Source organism: Erinaceus europaeus, chromosome 7 (genome assembly GCF_950295315.1).
Source record: "Erinaceus europaeus chromosome 7, mEriEur2.1, whole genome shotgun sequence".
NCBI classification, from domain to species: Eukaryota; Metazoa; Chordata; class Mammalia; order Eulipotyphla; family Erinaceidae; genus Erinaceus; species Erinaceus europaeus.
This window is the reverse complement of record NC_080168.1, coordinates 40,949,238-40,963,642: the sequence shown is the minus strand read 5'-3', so window position 1 is coordinate 40,963,642 and position 14,405 is coordinate 40,949,238. Positions and strand designations below refer to the sequence as shown.

At 38.8% G+C, this 14,405-nt stretch overlaps 1 protein-coding gene across 19 annotated transcripts in view; it reads right to left on the bottom strand.

Moving 5' to 3' along the window:
- PARPBP (PARP1 binding protein) overlaps positions 1-14,405 on the bottom strand; it is a 71,333-nt gene that overhangs the window by 22,381 nt on the left and 34,547 nt on the right. For 10 of the 19 annotated variants that reach the window (XM_060194264.1, XM_060194265.1, XM_060194266.1 and 7 more), the window contains 2 exons: positions 7,351-7,521; positions 3,944-4,098 (listed from right to left, as the gene is read on the bottom strand). In XM_060194264.1, coding sequence (XP_060050247.1) covers positions 3,944-4,098; positions 7,351-7,521 — 326 coding nt within the window. Of the gene's footprint in view, positions 1-3,939; positions 4,099-7,350; positions 7,522-14,405 lie in introns of those variants that run through there. The other 9 variants (XM_060194267.1, XM_060194268.1, XM_060194270.1 and 6 more) reach the window with 2 other exon arrangements.

The following is a 14,405-nucleotide window of genomic DNA, read 5'->3' as shown; positions in this document are numbered from 1 at the left end:
CCCCCTGCAGGGGAATCGCTTCACAGGCGGTGAAGCAGGTCTGCAAGTGTCTTTCTCTCCCCCTCTCTGTCTTCCCCTTCTCTCTCCATTTCTCTCTGTCCTATGCAACAATGAACAACACCAACAATGACGAACAACACCAACAATGGCAATAATAGCAACCACAACGAGGCTACAACAACAAGGGCAACAAAAGGGGGAAAAAATGGGCTCCAGGAGCAGTAGATTCATGGTGCAGGCACCGAGCCCAGCAATAACCCTGGAGGAAAAAAAAAGGAAAAAGGAAGAAAGAAAAATAAGTATAGACAACTGTAGTAATGCTGAAATGTAATCATCAACTGTACATGTTAGTACTTAAGGCTTTTGCCATTATCTTCAAGAATTTGAAAACGATTTGCAAAAACAAATTACATATATAAATTAAAATGTCATCAACATTGCAAGATAAAATGTAGGAAAGGCATCCAAAATATATATTTTTTAATTATTAGAAGAAATTAAGATAGGGTTTTGGACTGGGCAATTTTAATCATTAACATTCTATGTATAATTACAGGTGTACACTTAAAAGTTATTACGTAATAAACAGAGAATACAAACATTTTAACATTTGAGGAGCAGGGAACTAATTTATGAAACTTGAAACCTAAGGCATTTTACAGAAGAAGGTATAGTATGCATTTTATGGTGGCACCTACTGGCAAAGTGGAGAAATGCAGCCAAATAGTAGCTAATATGGCCTGATGAAGACAAAAATAATTCTTCAATTTCTTTATTTACCTACTCATTATCCCTTTTTTGGATTTAAAAAAAAAGACTGGAGACAGACTTCAGGACTCAAGAAACAAGTGGAAAGAAAAGAGGAAGATCTGAAGTTAGCATAAATAATGGAGATAAAATAAAAGCTACAGACACAGAAATATAGCAAAAGAACATAAAAATTATATTTAAAAAAACTGATGAATGTTGGTGGGATAAAGAAAGACAGAAGGTATTGCAATGTTTTAGATTTCTGCTTGGGTGGATCAGAGACTTCAAGTTGAGCACTTTAGGAGGAAAGCAGTTTTTTCAAGAAAAGGTGAGGAATTCATTGGGGATATGTTTGGTTTGAGTTGCCTGTGAAGTAATAATCTATAGGAGTTGAAGATAATTTTTTCAAACTCAGCATAGAGGTTTGAACTTCACTTTTAATATAGTCAGGATGCATATAAATGCAGTCAGAGAGGCAGGTATGAGTTAAGAGTCCATGAAGTTAGAGGGGAAAGAGAACTAAAAATCAAAGTGATCAAATGACTCAAGAGAACAAAAGAACAACTAGAAGATCGTAAGTGATCTCGTGTAGAGGTTTCAACAAAGTAGGAAAGTGAAAAAGCATTAGTTAAGAGAAGAAAAGCAAATAGTACAGAGTGGCTACTCTGTGCCAAGAATTGTGAAAGGGTTAGGGGATACTAGTGAAGGAAATCAATAAGACCTTCATCAAGTTCACAGTCTAGTGAGAAATTAATTAGAAAATGGAATAAGAACCTGAACTGCAAAAGTGAGAAAAATCTGAAGAAAAAAACCATAAAAGTGTCTTTTTACTTTTATAATTATCATAGTCAAATTATCATTGTCAATAGTCAAAAACTGGCAGAACAAATTAAAATTAGAATGCAACATAACCAGTGAAACAATGTCCCAATAGGGTACCCATACTGTACCCACTAGAGGGGACCTTTCCCTATCCACTCTGGGCTTCATTTCACCTCCATTCTCTTTGGCCTAACTTATTCAAGTTCATTCATCAAAATTAAGCTCAACTCTAATAACCAAAAAGGTAACCAACCATTTCTGACACTCCTGTTTAGCTCCCTGAAACTAGGTTAATTATTCATTTCTCTTCACATTCTGTTATTATTAGATGAGTAGGATATAACTTTACAGTTACTACTAACTTTAACTTTTAAAGTCATAAAATAAAAATATACTCAATAAACAAAAAAAATCAACATAAAAGAAAGTAAGATTGAATGGACAGATTACTTCTATAGCTATCTGAAAAAGTAGACCTAAGTAGACACCCTCCTTAGTGTTTGCCTAAAACATCCAGTAATATACTCAGTATGACAAACAGGATATCTAAAATAACTAGAAGCCAAGTTGAAGAGCTTAAGTTTACTGTCTCACTTTAGATGTCTCTAAAATGAATTTCTACTCAGTAGATGACTTCAACAAGAAATTCCATGGAGGAGAAAAAAAAGGAAATTCTTAAGAGAATAATAATAAATTAAAATAGGGGTTGGGAGGTTGTGTACCAGGTTGAGCACCCATATTACCTTGTACAAGGACTTGGGTTCAAGCCTCCAGTCCCACCCCAGGTTTTCGAACTGAGTGGTGAAGCAGTAGTGCAGGTGTATTTCTCTCTCTCTCATTTTCCCTTTCCTCTCCACTTCTCTCTGTCTCTATAAAATAAATAAATGACCAAGTTATAATGGATTACCTATGTGCATTTATATTTGCTCTCTCACAAAACTAACATGACAATAGGCAAGAAACTTTTTTTTTTTTAACTGGAGCACTGTCATCTCTGGTTTATGATGGTATGGGGTTTGAACTTGGGACTTTGGAGGCTCAGACATGAGAGTCTCTATACTTTGATGACAATGTCTGCTATTATCAACTGTTCTTGACTCTCTCTCATTCTCTTTATGGGCTAAAAATGGACAGGATGATAGCATAATAGTTATACAAAGAGACTCTCAAGCCTGAGGCTCCAAAGTCCCAGGTTCAATCCCCTGCACCAACATAAACCAGAGCTAAGGAGTGCTCTGGCAAGGGCAAGAGACCAGCATACTTTAATGATGGCTCTTTGGTCACTACCAGGCTATCCCATCACCCAGGGTCCTACTGAGGGAGTCCTGGGATTCCCACACAGATATGATGGGTCTAGACCTTCAAAAGATCCCTCTCGCCACTGTCACTGGTCATATCCATATGGAACAACACAATGCACCCTTTTGTGGGCCCCTATAGGACTTTGCCCTCAATGTGGATCAACAATGGCAAGGACAGCCCTATTCTTCGAAGGGAGGTTGGTTAACATACTCTACCACTCGAGGAAGATGGGTCCTGAAATTAGTGCAAACTAGAATGTTCCTAGCCATGACCACAGAATACAAGCTCAGACCTACAGGGATACAGAGGTTACACAGGCTTCTGCAACAAATATGGGCCCCAGATCAGATTGATGGGGTTTATACTTAACGATATGTATATACTTTTCTCATATTTGGGAGCTACACTCTTCCCTAATCTAGCTTTCTAGTCCTTTTTCCAACTCTTAACACCATCTCCCCAGACAAAACCTTGGGTCCACCTACATTTTAGCTGTCAGACTAAGGCAAAAACTAGTAAGCATGGGCCACTTGGAATATACCTAAAATAGACCTACTAGCTTTCTCCAAAATGGAGACCCCAAATCTCATCTGCTATATTCTTGTCTTTAGGTTCCTGGTTATTAAACAATTGTTTATGCTCTATATTTTAATGCTTTTTCAGCCACCAGGTTTCAGATGCTACCATGATGCCAACCTGACTTCCCTGGGCAGACGACCTCACCAGTGTGTCCTGGAGCCCTGCCTCCCCAGAGCCTTTGCCCCACTAGTGAAAGAGAGAGAGAGAGGTTGGGAGTATGGATCGACCTGTCAACATCCATGTTCAGCAGAGAAGCAATTACAGAAGCCAGACCTCCCACCTTCTGCACCGCATAAAGATCCTGAGTCCATACTCCAAGAGGGATAAAGAATAAGAAAGCTTTCAATGGAGGAGATGGGATATGGAACTCTGGTGGTGGAAATTGTGTGGAATTGTACCCCTCTTATCCTATGGTCTTGTCAACATTTCCATTTTATAAATAAATTTAAAAAATAATAATAAACATATTCAATTTATGAAAAGCCATTACCTTGGATTTGGTATTTCTCCAAGAATCTCATCTAATTTGTCAATGAAATTAATAAAATTAGACAATCCTTTTACATGTTTCCATAATGGATTAGATGGTAATGGTGCATATCCTTTCCCTCCAAGTTCAATTGTCCTAATAAATGATGTTGCCACCTATGAATTAAAAGATTTAGTTATATATAATAATTTAGCATGCCAAAAGTATAATCTTAATAGTTACATATTTTTATATAATTCTGGGTATGTGGGTAGATGAAACACTTTTTATGACTCATACTACACTTTGACTCAGAATTAAATAGTAAAAGAAACAGGTGCCACACAGGTGCCCACAAGGAAACTAGCAATATAGATGAAGACTGAGAAGTTGGATTAAGGGTCAAATTAAAGGCATATGAGGATATCCATGGAGTGTGACTATGTAAGAATGTATGATTATATTTTTTATATAGATTGAATGCTGGAGCTGGAATATAGAACAAAGAAGTTCTCAGTGCCAACTGTGTTGATTTATTCAAGTTGATAATTCAGCTCTTACAAACCATAGCTTCTTTATTTGTAAAATGTGTATTTTCACTACAAAATCACAAAATTCTACCTAGCTTTCATAATTCAATTATTCAATCATGTATAATTCTAAAGATCTGGTCATTACAATAATAAAACACACATGTGCTATCTATATAGAAAAGCATCTCCAGGGGGTTGGATGGCAACACTAAGCACACATGGCGCAAAGCCCAAGGACTGGTGTAAGTATCCTGGTTCGAGCCCCGGCTCCCCACCTACAGGGGCGTTGCTTCACAGGTGGTGAAGCAGGTCTGCAGGTGTCTCTCTTTCTCTCCTCCTCTCTGTCTTCCCCTCCTCTCTCCATTTCTCTCTGTCCTATCCAACAATGACGACATCAGCAACAATGGCCACAACAACAATAAAACAAGGGCAACAAAAGGGAAAATAAATAATAATAAAAATTTTTTATGATCTTTATTTAAAAAAAAAAAAAAGCATTTCCATCAGAGATGAACTGTTATACTGTTATAAACTAGCATTTTCCAAAGGATACCCTAAGGAAGCTATGTTCTTTGAACTTTTAATAATTTGGGGGAAAGTTACATGGCCAAAAAGCATACGAAAAACAAATAATGGTGCTAACTTAAGTAAGTCTCATTATGAATGGACCTCTTAAGAGTTTTTTTAACAAACATCTCGCAAGTATATTCAATAAGGATATGTGCATTTTTGGAAACTCCTTGACCTTGAAAACATTTATTTATTAAGCACTAGCAGGGATTTTTTATTTTTGTCTTCAAAAATATGTATCTAAAGAGAAGTCTTAATCCATCTTTTACCGTTTTTATCCAACAGAGAAATAGAGAAGAGGAGAGATAAAGAGTTAGATAAAGATAGACACGTGAAACTTCCACCTTGAAGGTGGAGACTGGGGTCTTTACACATGGTAACTTATGTGCAAATCAGCTGCACTACTTACTACTCCCTCTCTAGGACTTTTTTTTTTTTTTTTGGCTGCAGGGTTATAGATAGAGCTCTGTGCCTACACTACAAATCCACTGAGCCTGGTGGCCAACCTTTTTTTTTCCCTGTTGTTGGACAGGACAGAGAGAAATTGAGAGAGGAGGGAAAGATAGAGAGGAGGAGAGAAAGACAGACATCTGCAGACCTGCTTCTACACTTGTGAAGTGATCCCCCTGTAGGTGGGGAATCGGGCTCAAACTGGGATCCTTGCAGGGGCTCTGCACACTTAGCACTATGTGCGCTTAACGCAATATGCCACCACCTGGCACCCCTTAGGAGAATTTTTTTTTATTTCTTTATTGGGAATTAATGTTTTACATTCAACAGTAAATACAATAGTTTGTACATGCATAACATTCCCCAGTTTCCCATATAACAATACAACCCCCACTAGGTCCTCTGTCATCCTTCTTGGACCTGTATTCTCCCCACCCACCCACCTCAGTCTTTTACTTTGGTGCGATATGTCAATTCCATTTCAGGTTCTACTTTTTTTTTTTCTTCTGATCTTGTTTTTCAACTTCTGCCTGAGAGTGAGATCATCCCATATTCATCCTTCTGTTTCTGACTTATTTCACTTAACATGAATTTTTCAAGGTCCATCCAAAATCCGCTGAAAATGTTGAAGTCACTATTTTTTATAGCTGAGTAGTATTCCATTGTGTACATATACCACAACTTGCTCAGGCACTCATCTATTGTTGGACACCTGGGCTGCTTCCAGGTTTTGGTTATTACAAATTGTGCTGCTAAGAACATATGTGTACACAGATCTTTTTGGATGATGTGTTGGGTTCCTTAGGATATATCCCCAGGAGAGGAATTGCAGGGTCATGGGGTAAGTCCATTTCTAGCCTTCTGAGAATTCTCCAGACTGTTCTTCACAGAGGTTGGACCAATTGGCATTCCCACCAGCAGTGTAGGAGGGTTACTTTGACCCCATACCCTCTCCAGCATTTGCTGCATTACCTTTTCTGATGTGTGACATTCTCACAGGAGTGAAGTGATATCTCATTGTTGTCTTTATTTGCATTTCTCTGACAATCAGAGACTTGGAGCATTTTTTCATGTGTTTCTCAGACTTTTGGATCTCTTCTGTGGTGAATATTCTGTCCATGTCCTCCCCCCATTTTTGGATGGGCTTATTTGTTGTCTTGTTGTTGAGTTTGGCAAGCTCTTTATATATGTTGTTTATTAAACTCTTGTCTGATGTATGGTATGTAAAGATCTTCTCCCATTCTGTGAGGGGTCTCTAGGTTTGGGTAGTGGTTTCTTTTGCTGTGAAGAAGCTTTTTAATTTGATGTAGTCCCATAGGTTTATACTTGCCTTAGTCTTCTTTGTAATTGGATTCCTTTCATTGAGGATGTCTTTAAAATGTATGCGGTAAAGAGTTCTGCTAATATTTTCTTCTAAGTATCTGATAGTTTGTGGTCTAAATCCAAGTCCTTGACACACTTGGGGTTTAACTTTGTATTTGGTGAAATACAGTGGTTCAGTTTCATTCTTCTGCATGTTTCAACCCATTGTTTCCAACACCATTTGTTTTAGAGATTCTGCTTTCCCCATTTAATCGTCTGGGCCCCTTTGTCAAAGATTAGATGTCCATAGGTGTGGGGGCTCACCTTTAGTAGTATTTTTAACAGGGTTAACACTTTATAGAATACACATAAGTAAACACTGCTTTAGAGGAAATCTCTTTTGCCAAATTGAAATAATAAAAACTCAAAAATACTAAAAATTGTCAAATACAGATAGAAACTAAATTCATAATTTAAAATTTGTTTTATCACAGTCACAAAAATTCTCTACTAATATACATGGGCCCACCATTCAAAGTCTTTTAAAAATCTTGAAAAGTAACAAGTCCATACCAAAAAGATAGACATATGCTTCTCTCGGGCAGCATGTTTCAAATCAGTGAAGGCTTCTCTTCCAAGTCCCCTATCAGGAATATTGAGGATATGAGCCAAAGCCAGGTCATTCTTTGAATTCACCAGGAGATTTAGATATGAGAAGATAATTTTCTTTGCCAGCAACTGTGCCTGTATAATAAAATACTGTTATTTTCTTTTAGATGCTGTAAGTCCATAGTCTCTCTCTCTCTCTCTCTCTTTTTTAATAGTCTGTCTTATATGCAGCAAAGTACATACGATTGTTCAATGTCAGCAACACACAAAAATTTGTGGTTGACAAGTTATGAAACCAGTATACTACCAATGAGAATCTATGTAGTTGTTAGGAAATAACACTAAGGAAATCACCTATAAGACACACTTCAAGACAGGAATGTATTTCAATGGTAGTTTAAGTGTATTATAAGCCCCTTATTAAATCCTGAGACAGACAGACAGACAGACAGACAGACACACGGTAAAATCTGATGAGGTCTGATCTTAGGAGTCTGCATCAATCAGCCACTGAATAACAGTAAAAAACAAAACCTCCTAAATCTTAGGGCATGGACCATCTGGCTCTTTTTGGTCCTAGACTCACATCCCTTAATGAACTAATAATATAAGGACAAAAGTTACATGGCTAAACTTTTAGAGAATTATTAGATACTGATTTTGATAATACCAAATAGCCCAACTAAGGACACAGAGATTCAGGGGTCAGGAGGTAACTAAGCTATGGAGTCCATGTGTTTCATGTTTGAGGCAGTGGATTTGATAGTTGGCACAACATAAAATAGCACAGTGGAATTTTTGTCAAGAAAAAGAGAAAGGAAGGAAGGAGGGAGAGACAGGGAGAAACGGAGATGGGGGAGAGAGAAGGAGGGAGGGAAGGAAAGGGAGAGGAAGAAAGAAAGAGAAAAAAAAAGATTAAAAATAATTAGCTTTAACATAAATAGACTCAGCCAAATGGTTATGGGAAAATATCAGCAAGTAGTCAAGGTTGATAATAACTGACCTAAAACAGAGATACAGATAGTTCAAGCACAAGATAAAAATTTGGGAGAACTTGATGACGCTGGGCAGTGACACACTCAAGCCACTGCTTGCTCCCCATTTGTAGTAGGGATGCTTCACAAGCAGTGAAGCAGAACTGTAGGTATCTTTCTCCCCCTCTGTATCACCTCAATTTCTCTCTGTCCTATTGAATAAAAAACAGAAAGGGGGGGAGGCCTTCAGGAGTAATGAATTTGAAGTGCCAGCATCTAGCCCCAGAAATAAATCCCTGGAAGAAAAATAAAAATGTGGAGAACTTGATAGGGTATCAGTATATATCACTAGGAAACAACTTAAATTATTAAGGAAATCTCAATTACAGATACCTGTTAACAGAAAATTTAAGATAACACATTTTTCGATGATGCACATTACCATATCAAAATAATTCCTGAAACATGGTAGGCAGACAATATCAATTGCTTTTTAATCTCACTGGACGAGAAAAGTTTATTAAAATAGAACTTAAGTCAAAATTGGTCACATGGAACAGTTTCAATTTTAACCCTCTTAAAACTTTTATAAGAAATGTAGGAGACTTCTGGAGGCGGGGCTACGGAGCAGCTGTGTTTCTCTCCTTATCTCTCCGGGGTCAACTAGGAATACCAAAGGAGACCACCTGGGACAGCAACAAGACAGGACTAGAACAACTTCAGGAACCCATCAAATAACCAGTGAGTGTAAACATGTGTGGCTTGTGGTCAGCGAGGAGCCTAGGAAGAGACAAAGTGGCTGGTAACAGTCTGGCAATTTACCAGTTCAGACACCACCTCCAGTCTGTTTTACCAATAAAAAGAAGGCTGAAGGGAGGAGAGGACTCCCCTGAAACTCACCAAATGCAATTGGGAGTCTCCATTGTTACTGCTCTCAGAACCTGAAGCAGTGGCAGGGAGACCAGTGAGTGTAAACATGTGTGGCTTGTGGTCAGCGAGGAGCCTAGGAAGAGACAAAGTGGCTGGTAACAGTCTGGCAGTTTACCAGTTCAGACACCAGCTCCAGTCTGTTTTACCAATAAAAAGAAGGCTGAAGGGAGGAGAGGACTCCCCTGAAACTCACCAAATGCAATTGGGAGTCTCCACTGTTACTGCCCTCAGAACCTGAAGCAGTGGCAGGGAGACCCTGTGCTGATACCAGGGGACAGAGAGAGAACTAACTAACCAGGAAACTCAGGAGAAGATCTATACCTTGGTGGCCTAGGGGTGGGGCTGTGAGAGTCTCTTTGCATAACCACTGGATTATCTCTGCCCCACCCTGCTTTATCTCTTGGTCACAAGTCACTGATTAAGCTAAGAAGCCTACTTATAGTTTAAAAGCCCTCAAGCTCCCATAGCCTAATTGTAAGAAAAAGAACAAAAGAGGCTTTTAAACCACTGAGCTCCAACTCAGGGGTTAAAAATAATATTGAAACAAGTGTCAACTTCCACATCTGTGAACCCTTTAATTACCTTACTTAGAAAAAAGTCAATCCATGTAAGAGTGATCAGTCATTTGAAAAGTACTGAGAGAGGGACCTCATAATATATAAAATGGTTAAACAAACAAGAAGAAATACTGGAGAAATAAACCAGGACAAGAGTCCAGATAAAAGCCCCCCAAAGGGTGAAGCACAAAATAATGAGGTCAATATCCAAACACTAAGTTAAGGAAATAATCACTGGAGTAAGTAAAGAGTTTGAAAAGAATTTTCATCAGAAATGCAGAAACAACAAATGAGACTCTGGAAGAAAACACTAATTATCTCAAGGCCATTAGAGGGATGAAAGTTGAAATAGCTGAGCTAAGAACATAACTAACTGAACAAGCTAAAACAGTATCAGAACAGGGTGACAAAATAGATGAACTGCAAGAAAACAGTAGATGGGAGAGAGACTAGAATAAACAAGGCTGAAGACAGAATTATCAAGATCGAGGATGAATTAGAGACAACTAAAAAAGAAGTAAGATATCTCAAAAAGACATTGAAAGATACTGAAAACAACAACAAAGACCTATGGGATGTCTTCAAAAGAAATAATATACACATTATTGGCTTACCAGAGGAAGAAAGAGAGGGAGGAGAAGAAAGCATTCTTCAGGACATAATAGCTAAGGACTTCTCTAGCTAGTCTAGACAACATCAAAGATATAAAGGTTCAAGAAGCCCAGAGGGTCCCAAACAGAATTAACCCATACTTAAAAACACCAAGACACATCATATTTAGAATGGAAAGGAATAAAGATAAAGAAAGGATCCTGAGGCTGCAAGAGAAAAACAGTCACCTACATAGGAAAACCCATTAGATTAGCATCTGACTTCTCCACTACAGGCGAGAAAAGAATGGCAAGATATCTATCGAGTACTCAATGAGAAAGGCTTTCAACCAAGAATACTGTATCCTGCTAGACTGTCATTCAGACTAGATGGAGGCATAAAAATCTTCTAAGACAAGCAACAGTTGAAAGAATCAACTATCACCAAGAGTTCTCTGACAGAATTCTGAAATGTCTCCTATAAACAGTCAGACCACCATAAATAGGCCATATATGAGAACAATCTGAACTCTACAAGAGGGTAGTTAAAATATCTCAAATCGGGGAGTCGGGCTGTAGCGCAGTGGGTTAAGCACACGAAAGCGCAAGGACAGGCAAAAGGATCCTGGTTCGAGCGCTGGCTCCCCACCTGCAAGGGAATCGCTTCACACGTGGTGAAGCAGGTCTGAAGGTGTCTATCTTTCTCTCTCCCTCTCTGTCTTCCCCTCCTCTCTCCATTTCTCTCTGTCCTATCCAACAACGATGACAACAATAATAACTACAACAATAAAAATATATCTCCAATCTTTGATATCAATAAATGTCAATGGCCTGAATTCACCTATTAAAAAGCACAGAGAAGGAAGATGGATCAGAAAACACAACCCAACAATATGCGGTCTACAGGAAACCCACCGAACTCAACAAGACAAACCCAGACTCAAAGTGAAATGATGGAAAACGATCATATAACACTATGGCCCACAAAAAAGGGGTAGGAACACCTATTCTCATATCTGACACAATAATCTTTAAAATCAATAAAATTAAAAAATATTTGGATGGTCACTACTTACTGCTCAGAGGATAAGTTAATCAAGAGGACTTAACAATTCTTAACATCTATGCACCCAATGAGAAGCCATCTAAATACATCAAACATCTACTGAAAGAGCTACAACAATATATTAACAGCAGCACAGTTATAGTAAGGGACTTCAAAACCACACTCTCTCATTTGGCAGACCATCCAAGCAGAAAGTCAATAGACACATGAGGGAGCTAAATGAGGAGATAGATAAACTAGAACCATTGGGCATTTTCATTCACCCAAAGAAACTGGAATACACATTTTATTCAATTCCACATGGGTAATTCTCAACGACAGACCATATATTAGGCCACAAAGACAGCATCAGCAAGTTCAAGAGCTTTGAAATCATCCCAAGCATCTTCTCACACAACAGTGGAATTAAATTAACATTTCACAATCAACAAAAGATTAGTAATAGTCCCAAAATGCGGAAGCTGAACAGTATACTCCTTAACAACTACTGGGTCTAAGAGTAAATCAAGGAAGAAATCAAAATGTTTCAAGACTTCAATGAAAATGAAGACACAAGCTTTCAAAATAACTGGAAAACAGCTAAGGCAGTACTGAGAAAGAAGTTCATAGTCATACAAGCACACATTAGGAAACAAACAAACAAAAAGCACAAATAAAAAGCCTGACTGCACATCTAAAAGACCTAGGAGAAGAACAAAGGAACCCAATAGCAACCAGAAGGTCAGAAATAACTAAAGTGAGGGGTCTTTTTGTTTGTTTAATAGTTTCTTTGGATGTGCAGAAGCTTTTCAATTTCAGAATGGGAGATGATCATCACATGCCATACAGCAGAAAAGAAACTAATCACCAAAATATATAAAGAGCTCATCAAACTTAGCACCAAAAAAGCAAATGACCCCATCAAAAATTGGGCAGAGGATATGAACAAAACATTCACCTCAGAGGAGATCCAAAAGGCTAACAAACATATGAAAAACTGCTCTAGGTCACTGATTTTCAGAGAAATGCAAATTAAGACAATACTAAGACACCACCTCACTCCTGTAAGAATGGCATACATCAAAAAGGAGAGCAGCAACAAATGCTGGAGAGGATGTGAGGACAGAGGAACCCTTTTACATTGCTGGTGGGAATGTAAATTAGTACAACCTCTGTGGAGAGCAGTCTGGAGAACTCTCAGAAGGCTAGACATGGACCTTCCATATGATCCAGTAATTCCTCTCCTGGGGTTATACCCCAAGAAGTTCATAACACCCAACCAAAAAGAGGTGTGTACTCCTACGTTCATAGCAGCACAATTCATAATAAAACCTGGAAGCAACCCAGGTGCCCAGCAGCTATCAAGAACAATGAACCCACCTTCTCTGACCCATCTTGGACAGAGCTAGAAGGAATTATGTTCAGTGAGCTAAGTCAGAAAGATAAAGATGAGTATGGGATAATCCCACTCATCAACAGAAGCTGACTAAGAAGATCTGAAAGGGAAACTAAAAGCAGGACCTGACCAAATTGTAAGTAGGGCACCAAAGTAAAAACCCTGTGGTAAGGGGTAGACATGCAGCTTCCTGGGCCAGTGGGTGGGGGGGGGGAAGTGGGTGGGAAGAATGGGTCACAGTCTTTTGGTGGTGGGAATGGTGTTTATGTACACTCCTAGCAAAATGTAGACATATAAATCACTAATTAATTTGAGAGGGGTAAAATTAATTGTATGTCTCAAAGTTTTTCAAAACACAAACTGAATCTTTTTAATATATAGGCTGTGTATTTGATATGCGGACTCTCTCAAAAGCCTAGACCAAGTAGATCAGAAGCACCCAATACCACAACTATATACAAGATACTGGGTACTGTACAGCAAACCATAACAAAAGGGCTTTTCAAAGTTAACCCAATTACCAAATAATGTGATGATAAAATTAACTATCAATTGTCTTTTTGAACCCTAAGACAGCAGCAACCTCACATCTCCACTATAGAGCCCCTACTTTCCCCAGTCCTGGAACCCTTGGATTGGGCCCATTTTCCCGTATGCCTCTCCCAATCCATAACAAATAATATTGCATCCGCCGATCACAACCTAACCAATGTAACAATTGCCACCTCAACATGCTTCACTTCAGACTGTGTCCAGAGACTTCACATGTGGAATGACAACCCTACAGCTTCATTACTTGGGTGAGACCTTTCCTTTCATAGTATACTCTAATTTCATCTCAGGTGGTTCACTTCCTAACAAAGTCCCAAAACCTAGATATACACCAGTTTCTGTGAGAGAGAGCATATCTTCACACGTATCTATAAACTACTGCAAAATATATACCTGAAAGCAGAAGTACACTAGAGTTTGCAGTGAGTACCTCCCTAACACTTCCTCTCCACTATTCCAAGTTTTGGGTCCATGATTGCTCAACAATTTGTTTGGCTTCGTATGTTAACTCTCTTTTCAGTCACCAGGTTCCAGATGCCACCAGGATGCTGGCCAGGCTTCCCTGGATTGAAGACCCCACCAATGTGTCCTGGAGCTCAGCTTCCCCAGAGACAAACCCTACTAGGGAAAGAAAGAGGCAGACTGGGAGTATGGACCGACCCTTGTTCAGCGGGGAAGCAATTACAGAAGCCAGACCTTCTACCTTCTGCAACCCACAGTGACCCTTGGTCCATGCTCCCAGAGGGATGGAAAACGGGAAAGCTATCTGGGGAGGGGGTGGGATATGGAGATTGGGTGATCGGAATTGTGTGGAGTTGTACCCCTCCTACCCTATGGTTTTGTTAATTAATCCTTTCTTAAATAAAAAAAAAATTTAAAAAAAAGAACTAACTAAAGTGAGGGCAGAAAGCAATAACATTGAAAATAAGAAAACCATACAAAAGATCAACAGTAAATGTTGGTTCTTCGAAAGAG